Source organism: Podarcis liolepis (genome assembly GCF_965112155.1).
Source record: "Podarcis liolepis genome assembly, chromosome: 5".
NCBI lineage: Eukaryota > Metazoa > Chordata > Lepidosauria > Squamata > Lacertidae > Podarcis > Podarcis liolepis.
In genome coordinates, this window is record NC_139556.1 from 95,945,635 (window position 1) to 95,968,168 (window position 22,534).

Consider the following 22,534-nt stretch of genomic DNA (forward strand, 5'->3'; position numbering starts at 1 on the left):
TGGTCTGATTCAGGAGGAGGCATTAGCTTCATAAGTCAACAGCCTCCATTCACCACTCAAATTAGCTTTTCTATAAAGCTCAATGTTGGCCAGGACCCTAAGGAAATCACCAGCTCACAACAAGAAGCCGAAATTCATCATGAGAGAACTGGTAAGGGGTTTTTTTGTTCAATTCTTTTTTTCCTAAATAAAAATCCAAGGGGAAAAACAATGTTTCTTTTCTTTCTTTAAAGAAACAAACAATTCCACCCACAGCAAAATGCCAATAGCTTCTGGGCTGTGAAATGTGCGCAGGAGGTTCTCCCTCATATCCACCCACCTTTCTGGTGAGCTTAGCATGGTTTCTACATCCCATCCATCTGCCTTGAAGCTCCTACACTAAAATACTCACACTACAGATGGGCTAGGCAGATGGACCCACAGGCTACATGGATCCTCCTCCTCCGCTCCCTCTTTTGGCAGTTCAAGGCACTGGTCAAAAACAATGAAGAAACTAGTTTGTTTTCAAAAACAATTAAGCAAGTTTCTAGGTCTCATGGTGGCAAAGATACGTAAATTCAAACATGGCGTGGTCAGCATTGCTGGTGCTTTTTGCTGCATTGGACCATTTCACTGGATATCTTCATTCCAGTTTGAGGTGCTAGTGGTGACTGCTTCATTTTCTCACGGTCTGGGATTCCATTTTCCCAGCAAATCTAAACAAAGGATTCTGGAAATATTGTGAGGAAAGATTCTGGTTTGGGACGTGCCAAGCATTTCTTATGCTTCAATCTTATGGAGGAAATCCAGTTGCATTTACTATAGCAAGAGGGCTAGGAGACATCATATAATTCTATGTTTACTCCCAGTTAAGTCCCACTGAGTTCAGTGATTCTCACTCTTGGATGGTACCTTGGTTACAGAATACCTTCCCCTCTTAGGTCAGCCTGGTATCAAGGAAGCATTTTTACATCAAAGCCAGGGCTGGTTATTTCTTATTTTGAGGGTGTTATTTTGTAATTATTGCATTAAATATGTTACATGCCCTTCCCCCAAAATGTAGTGGCATAGGGCATGTGATAAATATTTCTAGATAAAGTGTGCAAACGCATTTACCAGGAAGCAAGCCCCATTGAACTTAGTAGATTTTACTTCTGTTGAAACATGCATAGGATTACACTGTGAGCTGCGAAATCAAGAAGTCCCCATTTCAAACCTTGCCTTTGCCTTCCACTCAATAGGTTGCCTTTGTCAACCTCCTCACTTCTGCTTCAGTCACTACTGCATCCTGTCTGATCCATAACATGGGGATAATAATACCAGCTACCTTGTGCAGTGAGAGCTGGACCATAAAGAAGGCTGATCACCGAAATATTGATGCTTTTGAATTATGGTGCTGGAGGAGACTCTTAAGAGTCCCATGGACTGCAAGAAGATCAAAGCTATCCATTCTGAAGGAAATCAGCCCTGAGTGCTCACTGGAAGGACAGATCCTGAAGCTGAGGCTCACCTCATGAGAAGAGAAGACTCCCTGGAAAATACCCTGATGTTGAGAAAGATTGCGGGCACAAGGAGAAGGGGATGACAGAGGATGAGATGGTTGGAGAGTGTTCTCAAAGCTACAAACATGAGTCTGACCAAACTGCGGGAGGCAGTGGAAGACAGGAGTGCCTGGCGTGCTCTGGTCCATGGGATCATGAAGAGTCGGACACGACTAAACGACTAAACAACAACAACCTTGTGCAGATGACTGAGCTAATGATTTCCAAGTGCTTGCAATATTCTATGGCACCATTTAAATTCTGAGTATTATCATGGAAGGTGTATAGGTCTGCCTAGCCCTAAGTGATTTTGCTTGAAAGTAAGTCCCCTTGAAACCAACAGTACTTATTCTCAAATTAACATTGTTAGGATCGGGGTTGGGTGAGCAAAGCCTACTCTTGTTTAGGGAACATTGAGTTTTATTAAGGGCACATATGCACAACTTTCCATGTGATAATTATACCAGCATAACAGTCATAGCTGCCCTCAAAGAATCCTGGGACCTGTAACTGTTGCTTGGGAATTGCCGACTTATAGCAGCTTCCAGGATTCCAGAGAGAGGGAATGAGTATTAAAACCAATTTAGGACAACAGTCCTTTGCTCATTTACTAGGGACTAAGTCACACAGAAGCCAACAGGACTTACTACTGAATAAGCATGCTTAGAATTACACTATATGTATTTGCAGTGTATATACTGTATGCCCATATAAGGGCATTCAAGAAAAGATTGAACAGGCAGGTCTAGGGGCTAACACCTGGGATAAGGTGAACTGCACTTTTTGTAAACGCTAGGATGTAGAATCTTCCAAGGCTTGGTCCTAACAGCTGTTTTCAATGCCAGAGCTCAGTTGAACATGAACTGAGTGCGGTCAAGATTGTCCCTTGTGAAGTGCTGATCTTGGGTCAGCCACTTTCTCTCAGCCTACATGTTATATTCTCCAGAGGATAAAAATGCCATATATACTGCCCTGAGCCCATAGCGGAAGAGTAAGATACGGTCACTGACTGGTTGGAGGCAGAGGAATGGGAAGAGGAACCAGCTGGGAATACCCCAAGAGAAGAAGGCTCAGAACTCGGGAAGTGGTGGTGAGATTATGGTAAGTGGTCCAAGGGAGAAAAGGGAGAAGACTGGGAGGAGGAGGAGGAGGAGGAGGAGGAGGAGTCAGAAGCTGAACAGGTAACAGAGCTGAGTGAGAGAGGGGAGTCTCTGACAGAGAGCAGTCCAGAATCAGAAACAGAAGCTGGAGCAGGAGAGAAAGGAGGCCAAGAGGCAGAGATGAGTCCAGCTGGTGAAGAGGCACGTGTGTTTCCTTCTCCTGCTACAAGCCCCCTTTCCCCCAGTCTCCCAGAACCAGAAGAGGCATGAAAGGGGCAGGGGAAAAGTTAGCTTCCTGCAGGCGCAGTCTCAAGTTGCTTGGAGAAAACCCTGGAGAGGAGGGGATTTAGGCATCTGTGGGGAGGCAGGGACCTTCAGTCTCAGCAACTGCTTCATGGGGACAAGACCTGCCAGAGATGAGTTGCCGTGCTTATTAGGCCTGGCACTGCTGCACAGATCCTGTGTTTGCTAATAAAGAGTTTTATTACACTTTGCCCAGTGTAATTTACTGCTGGCTCACTCCTGTCAGATACACATGTAATTAAATAATAGTGTGGGGGTTGTGGGGGGGGCAGGACTTCCAGACTGAACAGAACTACTTCCACCACACCAGCATATTAAAGACTGGCCACAGTAAGGGAGCCCAGGGGGTGTTAAATTTAAGCATGATGAGATATACAGGTAGGATCCCTCTCTTCGAAGGTTGCATGTGTGTTGGCTGAGAACACAGAGATGTAGGGAACTTGCTGTTGAATGTGGTATCCAGAAGGAGGAGGGGGATTTGGGCATTACAGCAAATGGGGGACTGTCTTACCAACCTCCACCTGCCTCCAAACACCCCCTACCTGCCTGCCTTCTTACTTACAAACCTAGTTGTCAGCTTTCCCCTTCTCTTCAGCCTCAGTCTTGCCCTTGTAGAACTCAGCAGGAAGGAGGATGGGGGAGAAACTAAAACTAGTGATGCCTCTGCCTGTCACCTACTGTTGGCCTCCCTGCACTTTGTCCCACCAGTCCCGAGGGCCAACCACTGCTGAGTGGGGAGCCATCAATATTAAAAAGCATAGTGCTGCCAAACAGAGGGTCTTTCTGGAGCCTTCAACCCGGGTATTAAAGGAGAAGCTCAGACAGGTGGACACACATCCAAGCACATTACAGAATCCTGGACCAGAGACAAAAATGACATCCTATTAGCCCAAACAGGCAATGCAAGCAAATGCTACAACTGATGGAGCAGACAAAGAAAGGCATTACGTTCCCAACAGTCAGTCAGCCAAACGCCTGATGAACAAGGCACGAAAACAACACCCTCCCTCCTGTTGCTTGTACCCAGCACCCAAGATATTCAGAGGGGAAATGCCTCAGGACATGGAACAGGCCTCTAAACATACTGAAGGGGGCGTCTGAACATTGGAGTCAATGTTCACATGCCCTGAAGGGGAAGTTTCCCAAAAGATGAACAGGGTATGTGTGCTTGTTATGACCATTGTCAGTTTCTGCTATTAATATCACCCACTTTCTCTAGCATACAAGGCACAAAACTGCCCACGTATTAAGACAATCCTCAGAAGCTCTGACCTGGGTCCCCCACAGTTGAAGAGATGCGCAGGTCTTGGCTGGCACCAAATCTGATATCTGTTTGGGGCCAGGTTAAAAGGCCTTTAGAGCTGCCAGTTTTGTGTGGCACTGGCATCTTCCTCTGCTGTTTGTTTCTTTAAATGCATTGTTGTCATTTTTCATAGTTCTTTCTATTTTCATTATTATATGACGTTTGATCTTTCTGTAAGCTGCTCTGAGCAGAAGAGGAGGCTATGAAGCACTCAAACTCATAATGCATACATGCTGTGCTAAGTTACAGGTCTTCTTTCTCCCCATTCCTGAAAACTTTCTTCCTACTGCTTCCTGGACTCTATCTAGCATCCGAACTCTAGACACTCTCATCCAGCCTTTCCAACCTGGTGTCCTCCAGATATTTTGGAGAACAACTTTTGGGCTGGCAGCAGCTGGCGTGTATTGTAGTAGTCTCAAAACGCCTGGAGGGCACGAGGTCAGGGAAGATAGCCAGCAGGAATCCCATTGATTTAAAACAGAACTTTATTCCCAGGAATGAACTCAAGACTCTGGGTTGAAGCGACCTGCTGTTCACAACTAGGTGTGTGTATGGCGCGGGGGTGGCATATAGCCCCTGAGAAAAGGGATTAGGAGCAAATTTCAAGCAGAAATAACGCCATATGGGATGCATTGCCCAAGGCAGCAGGCTAGCCCTCTCTGCCACTACTTCCTGGGGGTCCTGCTCGCCAGATCCACACACCGCCTCCCTAAAGCATGATTCAAGAACAGGGTCCCCTTCCCCCTGGCAGTCCTTAGCTTCCTCTGCCGAGTTGTGAAACTGACCTGCTCCCTCCACGCAACTTGCACCGAGTGTCTCTGCAAAGCCAGAGGCTCCTGCTCCAGACTGTGACCCGGACTCGGCTCAGGAGCGTCGACCGAAGCCTTTGCTCGCCTCTTCCCCCATCTTTACTGCGCCCAAGCCGGAGAAGCTGAACCGGCTGCCAGGCTTCTAACACAGGAGGCCAATCCTGGGTGTGTTTCCTCCTTCTCCTTCCTGGTTCTCGGATGCGAATTGAGATTGGGGCGAGAAGGCGGCCGGGAGGGGGGGCGGTGAGGCTGAAGGTCTGCTAAGGAGAGTGGTTCCTTGGCAACAGCAAGTCTGCCCTCGCATGCTAATTGCGCCGGGCTCCGGCCGTTGCTGTCGGCGCGGGGTGCGGGGAGAGGCGGGGGGCGGCGGGGGGAGAGAGAGAGCCGAGGAAAGAGGAGGATGTTTCCAAGCTCTGGAGGGAAAACAACCCTGAAACTGCTGGAAGGCTGCGGCGCCAAGCAACCCCCGGGAAGCCAGCGGAGCGATCATCCGCCTCGACACCTCGGCCGTGATTTCCACGCCAAGGAAGCCGAGGCGCCAGGCTCGCCCTTTCCTGAAGGCAGCATGCGAGCGGAGCCTGCCTTGCCTCAACGCACCTCCCCCCCCCCCGCACATGCACACACCCCTCTCTACCCCCTCCGAGGGGGCAGGCTCATGCTCCCTGCTGCCCTTCTTCCAGAAAACAAACACGCTATAACGATTAAGCGATCTCTTCCGCTGCAGCCCCCGCCCCCCGCCTCACCCAATCTCTTCTCCAGGGACGATCCAGGCACCTGCATCCCCCCATACTCCGGCTGGTTCTGGCACATCGGAGGTGCAACCACACACTCCCTCCCCATTCCCCCCCTGCCGCCGCCGCCGCAAGGTAGAAGCAATCTTACCGATGGTGGTTTTGGAGCCAATACAGCCCATAATCGTCGGGGGCAATTTAGGATGGCAGTAAACCTTTGCTCCAGACCGCACACATTGCCACAGTACCTCATGGGCTGTGAGCTGGTAGGCGGGCGGTGGGCTGGAGAAGCGACTTCTCTCTTTTTCCCCCCGTTGGCTGGTGGGGTTGATCTGGCAACACAGAGAAGAGGGGAGATTAGGGGGAGGGAGGAAGCGCGCGCGCATACAGACACACACACACACGATCTCCAGGAACCGCTCTGGCTCTCTCTGTCTCCTCCTCCTCCTCAGTTTCTGCCCCCTCGAGAAGCTGGCGTCTCAGGGACACTGGGGCTGAGCCGCTTGCACGTTCGACTACGTCACTGCTGCTGGCGGAGAATTGAGAGCGAGCGAGCGAGCTGCTAGCAGACAGGCAGCTGGCTTCAGCACCAAGAACAGCGCTCTGGCTTCAGCACCCTGGACAGCAGCAAAGCTGGCTTCTAGGCGGGCTCCGCCGATTTCAGTACCTTGGCCAGCGCCGCCAGAACTAGAACCTGGAACCGAGGGTCTGTTGAATTGCTGGGCGGGCCGAAGAAGCTAACCGATTTTGCTTAGGTGGCGGATCAATGGCTTGCTGTGCCAGGTTTGCCATCTGTAATTTGCAGGTGCTAATGCTCCTGGGTCCTGCACCGTAGGTTGGGGAGACTTAAATCCCTGCTCTCACATCACCTACGCCAGCTCTCCCATCCCCACCCAAGTTTCACAAGCAAGATGGGTTCGTGATGCCTGAAAGAGAAGATGCAACAGGCATGGCAACCCCTCTCTCCTGCTACTTGTCATGCACAAGCACACACACAAGGCAAGACCCCTTCTCCCAACCTTATGGCAAGTATCCTTTTCTGCTGGAAACTCTTCCGTCCCCCTCTCATGTGGCCACGGGGCTCCTTCTATAATCTTCGTTCCTAATAATATGTGATGTGGTTGCTGCTCAGCCAAAGGGCATTGTGGGCATTGTGTGGAATGGTGCAAAGCATCTGTTCTAAGGAGGCTGTTTACTATATACAGCAATGACGCCAGTTGGCAGCCGCTGGTCCAGAGAAACACCTCTCCATTCACACTAACACAGCACATGGTACCCCAAAAAGGAAAGGTGTCGTGGAATGCCCAAAGCTTCAACTCATCAACATCTATTGGGGGGATGACACTTTGCAATAAGTCATGTGTTTGAACACCCTTGGCAGAATATTTTAAAAGTCCCGTACTAGATTTCTTAAGCCTCATGGCCTGACAGTTTTTTCTTCTTCTGAATGCTATTGTGGTGGTGCCAAATTGTACATCCTCCTTCACCAAGCCACTGTAGTCTAGTGTCTCCCAGTTCTGCCAGCCCCTCATAAGGCTCAGGGTACGTTACTTCATAAGACAACATGTATGATGGTCATTGATACAAGGGAGACAGAACTAAAATTTCATTTCCTTCTAGCCCCATGAGGCAGGCAGTAGCTCATGAGGCCGAGCAATCATACACAGAAAACAGAAGGGAGCTGCCCTTAAGCATCAGGCTTTGGCATTAGCATTGCAACTCCACTTCATGGAAATGTGTAGCTCAGTGATCGAATACAGCCATTGCATACAGAAGATCTCAGGTAGTGGTAGCTGGTGCTCATTGGTACTGGTGGGACAGAAAGAAGAGAGATAAGCTATAAGTGGAGCCAGAGCCAATGATAGGCAAAGGCAGCTGTTTTAAGTTTTGTCCCCATCTTCCTCTCTGCTGAGTTCTAGAAGGGAAACACTGATGCTAAGGAGGAGGAAGCTGACAGCCAGAGCCACCAGTTTGGACTGATTGAGAACCGTAAGATGGGCAGGTGAAAGATGGTTGATGGCAGACTGAGGTTTGTGGCCATTAGTGCCCCATTTGCTCAAATGGACCAGCCTCCACTGATCCCTAGGTCACTTCCTGACACTGCCAAGTAGGGCTGGGAAAGACTGGGAACTCTCTGGGTCCTGTAGCCACTGCCTGAGCTAGAACAATCAATGGTCTGACTCTGTACAAGTCAGCCTTCTATGCTCCTACGGTTGAAGTGGCATCAGGAGTGGCCTTCCAGCATAGTACACAATGCATTGTCATGTGGAATGTATCATATTCCCAAGAAGCCAAAGTTTTCACTATTTATTTAAATAACAACTCCTTAGAACTCCCAGTTGGGTGATATTTAAAATGCAGTCAAACTAACAATTCGTGTTTTGCTAGATAGGCACATGATAGGAGCTGAAGCTCGCAGAGTTTTCCTGCAAACCTTCTAGAGAGAACTCTATGAGAGACACTCCCACTGTGCCTGCTAAATACAGTCAGCTAAAATATCTGAGACCGAAGAAGAATGCAGGCTGGGGGCTCCCACCTAATGGACCCCACCTGAGAGCCAAGAAGATTGCTGGCAAAGCCATAACATTATGTCTACGGCCAGGACCCTCAATGAATTATGGTAGCCTCTGAGGAAGACAAAATGCAACCCCACCACTGCTTGCATACATTGTTAGTTCTTTATGAGATTTCTCTCATGTTCATGAATAAGTCTGTGTGTATGAAACAGGTGTGAGATTGCTCAAACCCCTGTTGAGTCAAGTAGAAACAAATTGGATCAATAACATTTCTGGAATTTTTCCTTTGATGGAACAGCAGTGGAGCGTAGATCAATAAAGCATTTGGATTAATTCTTCAGTACACCTACAGTATCTTTTCAGGCTGGTGTACAAGCCACATACTAATATGGAGACAGAATTGATTGCCAATAGAACATGGAATTAGTAGAAATCATAAACTGATGTTATTGGAAGAAACCACAATATTTGGTTTGGTTTTCACAGTGATTATAGACCAAGGGTCAGCAAACTTTAGCAGGGGGGCGGGTCCACTGTCCCTCAGATCTTGTCGGGGGCTGGACTATATTTTGAAGGGGGGAAATGAACGAATTGAATGAATTCCTATGCCCCACAAATAACCCAGAGATGCATTTTAAATAAAAGCACACATTCTACTCATGTAAAAACACGCTGATTCCCAGACCGTTCGCGGGCCAGATTTAGAAGGCGATTGGGCCGGATCCGGCCCCTGGGCCTTAGTTTGCCTACCCATGTTATAGACTGTATATTTAGTGGATTCTTTGCTTATATGACTTTTAAAAATAAATATTTGTATTGTAATATGCAAGTAACAGGTTTCCCTGTTCAGACATTTTTATTGTCATACAACTGCATACTCCTTGCACCTCTGTGGTTCTGGCTTTTTGCTATATTCATAGTTAATTATGGCAATCTGACTCATTGTCATGGCTAACTAGGCCCTAACTGAAGAATTTGTGATACTTTTGTGTAGTGATGCTTAATTACAACTTTTACCCACTAGTTCTATGTCTTTCTTGTCAGGCTTTTATTAACACAGCTTGTTGTTGGTTTTGGTTTTTATTTTAACCAAATTCATAAATTGCCCTTCATTACAGAATAATCCAACATTATTTAAACCACAACATGCTGAACAAAACATAAATGCTTAAAATACTTCTAGACCTCTCTTCATGTCAGAGACACCATGGTATTACCTGAGTAATATGCGGTAATAATGGGGTTAAGCACAATTAGCCGTATGCTAGATTATGGCTTTCCTGTTTATTTTCAATGTATTTGCTCTTGCAATTAGCTGATTCCTAATAATACATTTTATTAAAATACTGCTAGTTTTGCAAGGAAATTCAATAGGTTTTGCTCAGCTCTGGCCTAATTGTTAATTCCTGCCATGTTAGAGGTAGAACAGAGAGCATAAAAGTATATCTCTGACTCAAATGAGAATATGTCTTTCCTCATGTAGCTGGATTGTCTCTTTTCAGTCTAGGAATTTCTTGAATCAGTGACAGCTACCTTACAGCCTAGCTCTTATAGCAAGAACAAAATCCAAATTATTAGAAAACTACAAGAATGGAATGATAAATGCATAAATACTCTCACACATTTGTCTTATTTTAATATTCGTTTGTGAGCACCAAGTCTGGATTTCATAGACTCACAGAATCATAGAGCTGGAAGGTACCCGAGGGTCATCTAGTCCAACCCCCTGCAATGCAGGAATCTGAACTAAAGCATCCATGACAGAATCATATAGAATATATGGATTTTTTCTTCTATATACAGGCGTTGCTTTCATACACAGAGGGTGGGGACAAGTGAGCTGTTGGTGTTGGTGTTGGTGTTGACCTTTAAAGCCCTAAACGGCCTTGGCCCAGTATACCTGAAGGAGCATCTCCACCCCCATCGTTCTTCATGGACACTGAGGTCCAGTGCTGAGGGGCTTCTGGCGGTTCCCTCACTGCGTGAAGCACAGAGAGCCAGGCAGAGGGCCTTCTCGGTAGTGGCGCCCTCCCTGTGGAACGCCCTCCCATCAGATGTCAAAGATATAAACAACTACCTGACATTTAGAAGGCAGCTGAAGGCAGCCCTGTTTAAGGAAGTTTTTAATGTGTGACATTTTAATGTATTTTTAATCTTTGTTGGAAGCCGCCCAGAGTGGCTGGGGTACAAATAATAAATTATTATTATTATTATTATTATTATTATTATTATTATTATTATTATTATTATTATTGGGAGATTGGTTGGCATGACTCTGTCATAGAGCAAGCATTACAGACTAAATTAAAATAAATTGTTACATATCTATCCTGCTCCAGATTCCTGACCAAGTGCACACAGTTAGTTTCAGTAACAGTGCCAGCATCTGGCATTCTCATTCTCTGCACTCTGCACTCAAAAAGAATCCCAGCTAGCAGGGGAGCTGCTGCCTAGACTTTATCAGGCTAAATGAAGCAATAGCCTGACAGTGCAAGTCAGGTTTGCATCACTGAAGTTGTATAATTGGTGCAGGGTGTGTGAGTTAAATATATAATATTAAGATTATATTATGAGATTGCCTGTTGGGCAAAAGATGAGTCAGCAGTGAGATTCAGCAGCCATAAGGGCTAATGCAATTCTAGGCTGCATCAACAGGAGCATAGTGTCTAGCTTTGCAAGGTGGTGAGATAGTACCACCCTATTCCACTTTGACTGGGACTCGTCTGGAGTCCTATGTCCAGTTCTGGGCACCGCAGTCCAAGAAATGAACTGGCATACCTAGGAGAGAGCAATTAAGTTGGTGAGAAGCCTGGAGAACAAGTCCTTTGAGGAAAGCCATTTTCAAATATGTGAATGATGTCACATAGACGATGGCTCAGATTTGTTTTCTGAGGCTCCAAAGGATAGAGCCTGGACCAATGAGATCAAACTGCAAAAAAATATATATTAGTAGTACAGTGGTTCCTCGCAAGACGAAATTAATTCGTTCCGTGAGTTTTTTTGTCTAGCGAATTTTTCGTCTTGCGAAGCATGGTGTCGGAAAAGTTTTGGAAAAGCTTCAAAAATAACCAAAAACCTCAAAAAAGGCTACCACACCGCGTTCTATGAGTTGCTCCTCGAAGTCAAGTCGCAACTGTATTAACGGTTTTACGAAAAAGGAAACAAACTTGCAAGACGTTTTCATCTTGCGAAGCAAGCCCATAGGGAAATTCGTCTTGTGAAGCAGCTCAAAAACGGCAAAACCCTTTCGTCTAGCGAGTTTTTCGTCTTGCAAGGCATTCGTCTTGCGGGGCACCACTGTACAGTAGTAGTAGTATTACCTCTAAAACTAACTATAAGATTATGGAATATAAAAGTATGAAATATCATTTTTTAAAAGTGTAATGTTTAGGCTACAAATTGGGAAGCTTCTCCTGACCATAGAATTGTAGAGTTGGAAGGGACCACGAAGATCATCTAGTCCAACTCCCCCCCCCCCTGCAATGTAGGAATCTTTTGCTCAACGTGGCGCTCAAATGCGCAACACTGAGATCAAGAGTCTCATGCTCTGCCAACTGAGCATGCCAACAGTTTGAGCTGTTCACCTGTGGAGCAGACAAGCCCCAGAAAAATGGTAGATTTGGCAGGGGTAAGGCTAGTTCCTGGAGGTTCCTTTTGTAGATTCTGTAAAGTACAGTCCCATACTAATATTCTCCCATCCATCCCTGCTGCCCCCCATAAGCATCATTGCCAAATTCTTTCTCTGTTTGCTCACCTGGTTCACATTCATCCTGGCAGCACCAACTGTAGCTCTTAGAAGCTAAGATCAGCTATATTATGAGAATGGGTCTAATATCTCCACTCTCCCAGTAGATTAGTGCTTGGCCTCTTATGCATTAATTAGGACTAGGGAGGTCAGGGAAGTGTCAACCATATCAATTTAAGAGATGTTTGCTTCAGCACAAGTCTGGAATTTCTGGGCATGAACAACAAACCATGCTTGATGGTGGGTGGGGGTGGGCAGAAAGAGGGAGAATTCCACCAATTCACTATCTGACTTTTAGAAGACATCTGAAGGCAGCCCTGTTTAGGGAAGTTTTTAACGACTGATGTTTTATTTTTATTTTATTTTTTAATGATATTTATTAAAGTTTCAGAAAAGGTTACAAAAATAAGAAAAGGGGGGGGGGAGAAAAGGAAAAGAAAAAATACAAAATACAGAAAAATAAAAACAGTTAAAAACAAATCAATCTTTCCATGTCTTATCCTTCATTTACTTGTTTCCCTGACCTCCTCACACCTCCCTTTTTTGTATTCCAGTTCAATTAGTTAATTCAGCAAATCCTTTCCCTCTTTGATTTTATCTTAATCTTTTATCTTAATATATTATAACTTTAGATTATCAACTGTTAACAATCCATTTTTACATATTCCTTTATAACATTGCTACTAAAAACCACTTAACTTCATTCCAACATCATTCTAACATTCATTAATTTTGCAGTGTTTCTGTAAATAGTTTTTGAATTTCTTCCAATCTTCTTCCACTGACTCTTCTCCCTAGTCTCGGATTCTGCCAGTCATTTCCGCCAGTTCCATATAGTCCATCAGCTTCATCTGCCATTCTTCCAGAGTGGGTAAATCTTGTGTCTTCCAGTGTTTTGCGATAAGTATTCTTGCTGCTGTTGTGGCATACATAAAGAAAGTTCTATCCTTCTTTAACACCAATTGGCCAACCATGCCCAGGAGAAAGGCCTCTGGTTTCTTCAGAAAGGTATATTTAAGTACCTTTTTCATTTCATTATAAATCATCTCCCAGAAAGCCTTAATCCTTGGGCACATCCACGAAAGGTGATAGAATGTACCTTCAGTTTCTTTACATTTCCAACATTTATTATCGGGCAAATGATAGATTTTTGCAAGCTTGACTGGGGTCATGTACCACCTGTATATCATTTTTATAATATTCTCTCCTAAGGCATTACATGCCGTAACCTTCATACCTGTGGTCCATAACTGTTCCCAGTCAGCCATCATTATGTTATGTCCAACATCTTGTGCCCATTTAATCAAAGCAGATTTCACCGTTTCATCCTGAGTATTCCATTTCAACAGCAAGTTATACATCTTTGACAAAATCTTGGTTTTGGGTTCTAACAGTTCCGTTTCCAGTTTTGATTTTTCCACCTGGAAGCCAATTTTCTTGTCCAAATTATATGCCTCCATTATCTGATAATAATGAAGCCAATCTCGCACCTTATTTTTTAGTTTTTCAAAGCTCTGCAATTTCAATCTGTCTCCCTCTTGTTCCAAAATTTCCCAATATTTCGGCCATTTGGCCCCCATATTGAGCTTTTTCTGAGCCTTCGCTTCCATCGGTGACAACCACCTTGGGGTTTTATTTTCAAGTAAGTCCTTATATCTTATCCAAACATTTAACAATGCTTTCCTGACAATATGATTTTTAAATGCTTTATGTGCTTTGACCTTATCATACCACAAATATGCATGCCATCCAAATACATTATTAAAGCCTTCTAAATCCAAAATGTCTGTGTTTTCAAGAAGCAGCCATTCTTTCAGCCAGCAAAAAGCTGCTGATTCATAATAAAGTTTAAGGTCTGGCAGGGCAAATCCACCTCTTTCCTTTGCATCCGTTAGTATTTTAAATTTTATTCTAGGCTTCTTGCCCTGCCAGACAACGACTGATGTTTTAATGTATTTTTAATGTTTTGCTGGAAACCACCCAGAGTGGCTGGGGAAACCCAGCCAGATGGGCGGGGTATACTACTACTACTACTACTACTACTACTACTACTACTAATAATAATAATAATAATAATTTATTTATACCCCACCCACTCTGGTTGATTTGCCCAGCCACTCTGGGCGGCTTCCAACAAAATATTAAAATACAATTATACGTCAAACATTAAAAACTTCCCTAAACAGGACTGCCTTCAGATGTCTTCTAAAATTCTGGTATAAATAATAAGTTGTTGTTGTGGCTGTTGTTGTTGTTGTTGTTGTTGTTGTTGTTGTTGTTGTTGTTGTTGTTGTTACCAGCTTCCCAGAGTGACTGACACATATACTGCCGCCAAAGCCTGGCAGCTTGGGGAGTGATGCACAGCCAGCCATTGCAAGGCATTGATTGCTGGGCAGTTCAATGTCTCATCATGAGCGCAATGTCCTGGCTATTTGCTGTGGGTCATAAATTCCCAATAGCTCAGCAGGTGATCGATAAGAGGCAATTGAGTCTTTTCATGCCCCATGCAGGCCAAGGCTTGGGAAGAAGGGAAGCCTTCCGCTTGGCATCAAGATGGCATTGTGAGTGGGTGGCTGAATGTACAGTTGCAGGAAGCTTGGGCAACGACCCCTTTTCTTCTCACCCAGTTTCCCTGATCTGTGAAAGGGCAGCTATCTCAGGGCGTACAAGTGAGATGGGTGCTGCTGCTAAGGTGTACGAGGCAGAGAGTAGTTCAGTGGTGTGAAACCTGCCACCCTATGGACAGTGATGGATTAAACCCTGTGGAGGCCCATAGACAGTCGAACAGCCAGTGTGGTGTAGTGGTTAAGAGTGGTGGACTCGTAATCTGGTGAACCGGGTTCGCTTCCCCGCTCCTCCACATGCAGCTGCTGGGTGACCTTGGGCTAGTCACACTTCTCAGATGTCTCTCAGCCTCACTCACCTCACAGAGTGTTTGTTGTGGGGGAGGAAGGGAAAGGAAATTGTGAGTCACTTTGAGACTCCTTAGGGTAGTGATAAAGCGGGATATCAAATCCAAACTCTTCTCTTCTTCTCTCTTGGGAGGGGGCCCTCGTAAATTATCTCCTAATAAGTTTTTGAAAGCTTCTTTTGTGGATGTTTCTTGGTGCTCACTCTCGTGAGATAACATTGAACTAAGAAAACGTGGTTGTAATTATCTTTCAAGATCAAAATCGATCTTATTTTGATCCGTTGTTGGAGTAGGGCCCCTAAATGGAGTGGGGCCCATAGGCTGGTTCCTCCTCTAACTGGTGGTGAGAGCTATTACAGTCTATCAATATAGGGAGAGCTGCAGATGCCCCACCCTGTGGGGAGGAGGGAAGGGATGAAGAGAAAGTGGAATGATGGGGAAGAGAGCATTTCGGCTCGCTGGGATGCACCTGGGAGGGCTGACTATGTTTTGCCTCCATCTGCCATTCTTCCAAGGTGGGTAGGTCTTGTGTCTTCCAATACTTTGCGATGAGTATTCTTGCTGCTGGGATTCTTGCTGCATGGGATTGGCGGAAATGACTGGCAGAATCCGAGACCAGGGAAAAGAGACGGCGGAAGAAGATTGGAAGAAATTTAAGAACTATCTTAAGAAACATTGCAAAATTAAATGTGTGCTAGAATGAGGTGGCTTTAATAATTAAATGGAGTACAGTTGTAAAGATTAAGTTAAAAGAAAAGAAAGGTTGGCAATTAGATAAAAATAAGGGTGAGGATTTGCTGAACTAAATATTTGAAATGGGAATGCAGAAAGGGGAGGTATGAGGAGGTCGATGAAGTAAGCTTTAAGAAAATAAGGTTTTGGAATTATACTTGTTCTTTTTTTGTTTGTCTTTGTGTGTATTGTTTTGTTTGATATAATTTGTAAAACTTCAATAAATATCTTTTCTTTTTAAAAAAAGACTATGTTTTGCTTCCACTGTTGGAGGCAGTGTGCCTCTGTATACAAGTGGCTGGGAATTGCAAGTGGGGAGAGAGGGCTTCATGTAGGTTGACCACTGTGAGCATGTACCTAGGCTGCCTTGCACCCTTGGAAAGGAGCTGTATCATCCCCCACCACCCCCTGTCCCTTGCACCCTTGTCAAATTGCTTTTACATATGGAATTGTTTTAAATCATTGACGTTTTTACTGTGAAACCACTTGGAGATATTTTATGGGGCATGACAGAATCAAACAAATATCTGGAAGAAAGGCCCTGGAATTATGTTAGCTGGCACAAAGATCCAGAATGTGGGATCTTGTGGTTAGCACAGCTTGGTTTGCATCAAGATTTGCAGCTCCATCTTCCACAGGTGCTACAACAACTAAAATGTCTCGCAGCCTGAACGGTACAGCTTGTTACACCAGACAGCTAAAAATAGCATTGGGATCAATGGGACAATGTAGAGATGACTAACGTGGTCCATTGATTTAAATATAACTTAACAAAATAACTAACTGTGTCTGGTGTGGAGCCAATGACTTGATTCATACGGTGCAACCTCCACACGCTCAAACACAGTAGCTGACTCTGAGTGTGATTCACGCAATGGCGCTTATTACGCTCAGAGATTCAGGAAGTTGCCGTCCAAACGAGCTACAATGCCATCCAGACACTTAGCATTTGTGTGAATGACTTTAATAAAGGGAATTGCAGACAGAGGAAGTACAATCCAGATCAGGGAGCTTTAACCATGTGCTCCCACTCCCCCCCCCCCGCTTTGAGCTTGATTAAGATGAGGTCATATGCGTTACTTGCTTTGTAAAAAGCTCTCTTTATAGCAAATGGGAGCCTGCCCTCCCCCACAGTGGAAATAGCATGGGGGCCATGATCCTGACTGGGACTGCATCATTTGCAGTGGGCTAAAGCCTCATGTCCGTCCACACAAGGGTTCACTCGAATCAATCAAAGGATCATAGAGCTGGAAGGGACCCTTTTGTGGACCTCAGAATGCTAGCAGTAAGGGTTGTGTTATGTACTGAGTTGAATAGGATCCAAACTGCAGCAGTCTGATTGGTCCTAGAACAATAGGATTCAGAATGCAGCAGTCTGATTGGTCCTAGAACAATGCAGCAGTATGATTGGTTGGCAGGAACCACCCAATCCTGCTCCAGATAGAAGTGAATCCACAACCTGATTGGCTTACAGTAGAATTCCGGAATTAGCTAATCATGTGCAGCCCATTGTGTAAATAATGTATATAAAGCAGATACTGTGAGGGGATTTTCATTCATTCCTCCTCACCACTATGAGCTGAATAAAGAGCATGAAATCACTTTGCGACTCTGAGTATATTTCAGGTTGGATCTACTATGAGACTAATGAAGCTTCAACTTTAGGGTCCCTAATCCTGGAGGGCCCCCCAGAAGCGACTTTAGACCCCATTGATTAAAAATGTTGGGTCTAGTAGACCCAATTTGAGTCACATGACTCAAATTGATTAATTTGTTGCATATATTTCAACAATTCCAAAGTCTGAGAGTCAGTAGCACACATGTTGCAATGGTATGGTGATCTGTCATGGAATAACCCCATTATTATTATTATTATTATTATTATTATTATTATTATTATTATTACTCCACCCTATACCCGGAGGTCTCAGGGCGGTTCACATAAAAAGGTCACAGTATATAAAATAAAAAGAAAAGCAACAACCCAATAATACTCCCCCCCACACACAAAAGAGCCACATTTTAAGAGAGTATGGGATGTTGATCAGGTCAACCAAAGGCCTGGTTAAAAAGGAACGTTTTGCCTGGCACCTAAAGGTATATAATGAAGGCGCCAGGCAAACTTCCCTGGGGAGAGCATTTCACAGATGGGGAGCCACTGCAGAGAAGGCCTGTTCTTGTGTTGCCACCCTCTGGACCTCTTGAGGAGGTGGCACATGAAGGAGGACCTCAGAAGATGATCTCAGGGTCTGGGTAGGTTCATCTGGAAAGAGGCGGTCCTTGAGGTATTGCAGTCCTGAGCTGAAGTTAACAGTGATAACTCAGACTCCAAAACTGTAGGTCCGCCACTGCTAGTTGCTGAGAATAGCAGGTGTGGAGAAGACTGTTGCACTCAGGTCTGGCTTGGGAGCTTCTCCCTGGCATCTGGTAGGTGGACGAATGGGCCTTTGGTCTGATCCAGCAGACAGGACCTTCTTGTGGCAATTCTGCAAAGGAGGCTTCATTTAATCCAGTGGTTCTCAAAGGGTGTAGTACGCCACACTCGTGTGGCAGGAGAGGATGGCAAGCATGGCAATAAGATTCAGGATCAATATTATATTTTAGGAATGATTCATGTTCTTATGTAGCTGCATTGCTTTATACTTTCTTCATAATTATTATAAAGTAGTCATGTTCTATGTTATAAATCAAGCACTGCTTGGAGTTGTTTCTTTTTGTTTTCCATTGTATTTGTTATCAATAAAAATGTGGTGTGGTGCACACAATTTTTTATTCTTAAAGTGTGACCGAGGGGAAAAGGTTTGGGAACCATTGAATTAATCTGTGCACATCTGGATCCATTGCAGTTTGTTGCTGGCATCTTCTCTCCATACTCTCCGACCGCATGAAATTGTGGTCTGGTTTGGGGCAGATACCCCATCACAGGGCTGTGGCTGCCTTGCTAGATCCATCAAATCCAGCTTTCATCGTCCACCAGCAGTAGGCAAGATGCCTCAGGAAATTATAGGCAAGCCTTGATAATAACTCTGCTGTTTGCTTCCAACAATTTCACAGATCTTGCCTCTAATCGAAGTGTTTCGTTTAGCCTATCTAGCAGTAGCCCTTTCATCCACAAATCTGTCTAATCCTTAAAAGCAGAAAGGGGGGGGGGAGAGGATGTGCTAATGAGTTCCACAGGTTAATTATGCATTGGGTGAACTTTTGATTCCTCTTGATGATGCAATTTTCTGACATGACTGCCCCAGCTAAAGTACTGTCCCGAAGGGAGATCATTCTCCTTCATCCATCTCCTCTCCTCCTCGCCCTTCTCCAGATGAAATGAGTGACTTGAGGCTTTGAAGGCGCTTCATCCCACATTTAGCAGTAGCCGCCAACTCCAGCCCTCGTCTGGGCGCTGATGACAGGGGTGACGCGTTCGTGACAAAAATGTCACATGATGAAAGACAATGACAAATGCGTCCGGTCAGAGGAGGTCCAGGAGGGAATGCTGGCAGACGCCAGTAATGAAGTCAATGAAGGACAGAGGCAGGCAGGGTGTGCTCCGGTTCTCTCCCCCCCCCCCTCGCTCCCAGCTCTGCATGCCCAACCAGCAGGACAACGTGACCCAGGAAAATTGGCTCTTTGGATGATCAAAACATATGCCTCCTAGTGACATTAAAAGCGAAGCACGCAAGGCTGGTTGTGATGTCTGGTGTGTGTTCCATATTAAACATCTCTCCCTTATGCTATAGAAGGAGAAGCACATGAGACTTCACCAAACTGGCGCTCTCCAGATGTTTTGGACTACAACTACTATCTGAAACATCTGGAGGGCACCAGCTTGGTGGAGACTTCTGTAGATGGTGTGTGTGAAGAAGAGATGCAGCAACGCAGAACAAGCTGGAGCAGAGCAAGGCCTATCCAGCTCAGCATTCTGTCTCCAGCAGTGCTCAGTCAGCCAGGTCTATGTGAGCTCCAGGTTTTGGAAGGTTACCAGGCAAGGCAACCTTCACTGGAGGCCCTAACCCTTATTAGTGGGACAGGGGAGCTGAAAATAATGCCAATATATTTCACACCTGGCAAGCAATGCACCCTTTTGGTTTCAGATAGTACACACGTAGACAAATCTAAAAAGCCCAGGGCACAAATTTTCTTGGCCCTCTAGCAACTATGGTGACTCGTTTACCAGAAGTAGTGTATTTAGCATGAACTCTGGAAGTGTATAATAAATTATGACCAAACTAAGCCTCCTAGAGCACTGATTGCCAGATGTGATTCCCCAGCTCTCCTACCCCACTCTATTGACTCAACTGCCTCAATTCCATCATCACCAGTTCCTGCTGCTGCTGCTGCTGCTGCTCTTCATTGCTGCCAGTCGCTTGCTTGACAGTTGTCTACTGGCAATGGATCTCCAAGGTTTCAGACTCAGGGGTCTTTCCCAGACCACCTGGAGATGCAGAGGATTGGACCTGGACAGAGGCGGATTTAGGGGAGCGCAACCAGTTGCACTGGGTGTGGAGCTTTGGGGGCGCCACAACTCTTATGTAGGATGGAAGGCAAGCGGCAGTGGGTACCAAATTCTGGTGTTGCACAGGGCACCTCTGAAATTGAGCCACTGACCTGGGACATTTTTCATGCCACAGTCTTTCTTTCCCTTTCCCTTTTTGACCTTTCCCCTCTCCCCTGCTTAAGAAAGTCAGAAGCCCCTGGTTGTTGCAGAGGCCAGTGGCCCACCTAGTCCAGCATGCTGTTCTCATAGTGGCCAACCAGGTGCTATTGTGACCAGTTGTGGCTGCTTCAGTCTGTCTGCAAACTGAGGCCTCTTCTCCCCAGGAAGAGCCAATCATGGGATCAGCAGCGGCTCCATCACGAGGCCGACTCCCTGCCATTAATTCATTAACTGCGTGTGCAACCCCCCCCCCTCCACTTGCCCTTGGGGGAGCAAGCGGCTTCCAAGCCAAGCTCCAGCTTTTGTTCACTGCACACAAACAGCTCCTCCATCAAATGTACTTTTCCTCCAGGGGGAGGCCATTACTCAGCCTTGATGAAATGAATTCAAACAAGGAAAACACCTTTGTAAATCCTTTGCAGGGCTTCGCCTGCCTCTGAAGCATCGCCTTGGAGGAGAGAACTTAGCAATACCCACTTAGCGGTAGAGGGCCTTTAATTGGATGGGTCTTTTGAATTGACAGGCACCTTAGAACAATTCCCTCTTATGCAATAGGGCTGGAGGGAATGCAGGTCCTTGCTTTTGAATAGCAGAGCAAATGAACTCAGATGCAATGGAGCTTTTAATGCACCGCAGCAGATTGCTAGAGAAAGCCGGTTTTCTGATACTTAACCCCTGTAAATCACTGGTGGTTCTTAAAGACATAAGAAGAGGCTGGGCGGGCCATACCAAGGGCCCAGCATGCTGTTTGCAAAGTGGCCAACCAGAAACCCATGGGAAGCCCAGAACTGCACTCTTCACACCTGTGATTCCCAGAACCAGGTATTTTGAGGAATGCTACCAGCAACAACATCATCACAACAGATCCATCACGCCTAGTAGTCACTAAGAGATGTATTCTCCATGATTTTGACTAGCTACCCTGTTCTGCCAAGGGACAGAGGTGCTTTTGGGATTCAGAACTGCAATGAACACACACATAAGATGAAGGGTAAAGGTTTAATTTAATAGCTAAAAGAAAGCCACAGAGCATTGCAATTATCTTGCATCCTTTGCTTTGGTTGCAGGGAACTGTTTTGCCAAACGCAAGAATTCTTCTGAATCCAGTGGCAATAAAAACGCAAGTGGAAGGAAGTTCAGTGCTTTCATTAAATAGACAGCACCAAAAAGAAAAAGAAAAAAGACAGCGAAACAGCCTTTAAGCAAATAACACAGCATGAACAAGATAAACCACTTCCTTCATTTTGCCATCGGGAGTTCCAGCGAACAAAGATGGAGAGACTTCAGCTGGCCAGTATGTAGCACCGTCTCTGTCTGGGTCCCACATTGCAGCTCATGGTTCAAACCCCCATCTGAGAGATTTACATACCTTAGAGCAGCCTTTCTCAACCTCAGATCCCCAGGTCTGTTGGACTACAACTCCCATCATCTCTGGCCACTAGCCCAGGATGATGGGAGTTGTAATCCAACAACACCTGGGGGCCCAAGGCTGAGAAAGGCTACTCTGAACTCTTGATGTCTACATGACTTTGGAGTCAATATTATTGTTGACAATGACGGGTTCAAAAAAAATGCATGCAAAAATGCGCTTTCTGTGAAAAAAACACACAAAGAAAAATGTTTCATAGCTCACATTTGCAAAATGTGAGCTATTTCAATGCAATTTTTGCTTGGTTTCTTTTTTAAATCTGCAGAGAATCCAGAGCAGGACTTCGTGCAGTGCAGAGTTAACTATGGAACTCCCTGCCACAGGAGGCAGTGATGGCCACCAACCTTTGGAAGACGATTAGGTAAATTCATGGAAGGGGAGAGGGCTATCAAGGGTTACTAGCCAGGATAGCTATGCTCTCTCTCTCCACAGCAATGTTTCCAAATACCAATTGCTGGAAGCCACAGGAAGGGAGAGTTGCTCTTGTGCTCAGTGCTGCTTGCTGGTTCCCCAGAAGCCTCTGGTTGGCCACTGTGAGAACAGGATGCTGGACTCGATGGGTCTTACGTGAACCCAAAGAGCAAACTCCCTCTACTATTAAATCAGCATGGGCCAAAACACTTGCAGAGTACCAAATTAAGACAGTTTGCAGCGAGCTGGAATTTCCGAGTACACGGAAGCATCCCTATTCTGCAGCCGTGAAATGTTGGCAGGGAAAGCCTCTGCCAAGCGGGAGAACTGAAGCTCATCCATGGTCTGAGTGACAAGGAGAGCATCTGTTTGGCAT

General features: G+C 45.5%; 2 protein-coding genes across 6 annotated transcripts in view; both read right to left on the reverse strand.

The window, feature by feature from the left end:
- FAM131A (family with sequence similarity 131 member A) overlaps positions 1-6,199 on the reverse strand; it is a 56,964-nt gene extending 50,765 nt beyond the window's left edge. The window contains exon 1 of one of the 5 annotated variants that reach the window (XM_083504482.1): positions 5,012-5,355. Coding sequence is in view for 3 of the 5 variants with exons in the window: in XM_083504480.1 (XP_083360606.1) it covers positions 5,918-6,019 (102 nt within the window). In the remaining 2 variants the exon portion in view is untranslated. Of the gene's footprint in view, positions 1-5,011; positions 5,356-5,778; positions 5,843-5,917 lie in introns of those variants that run through there. The other 4 variants (XM_083504480.1, XM_083504478.1, XM_083504477.1 and 1 more) reach the window with 4 other exon arrangements.
- Positions 1-22,534, reverse strand: part of THPO (thrombopoietin) — a 305,395-nt gene that overhangs the window by 258,357 nt on the left and 24,504 nt on the right. The window lies entirely within an intron of this gene.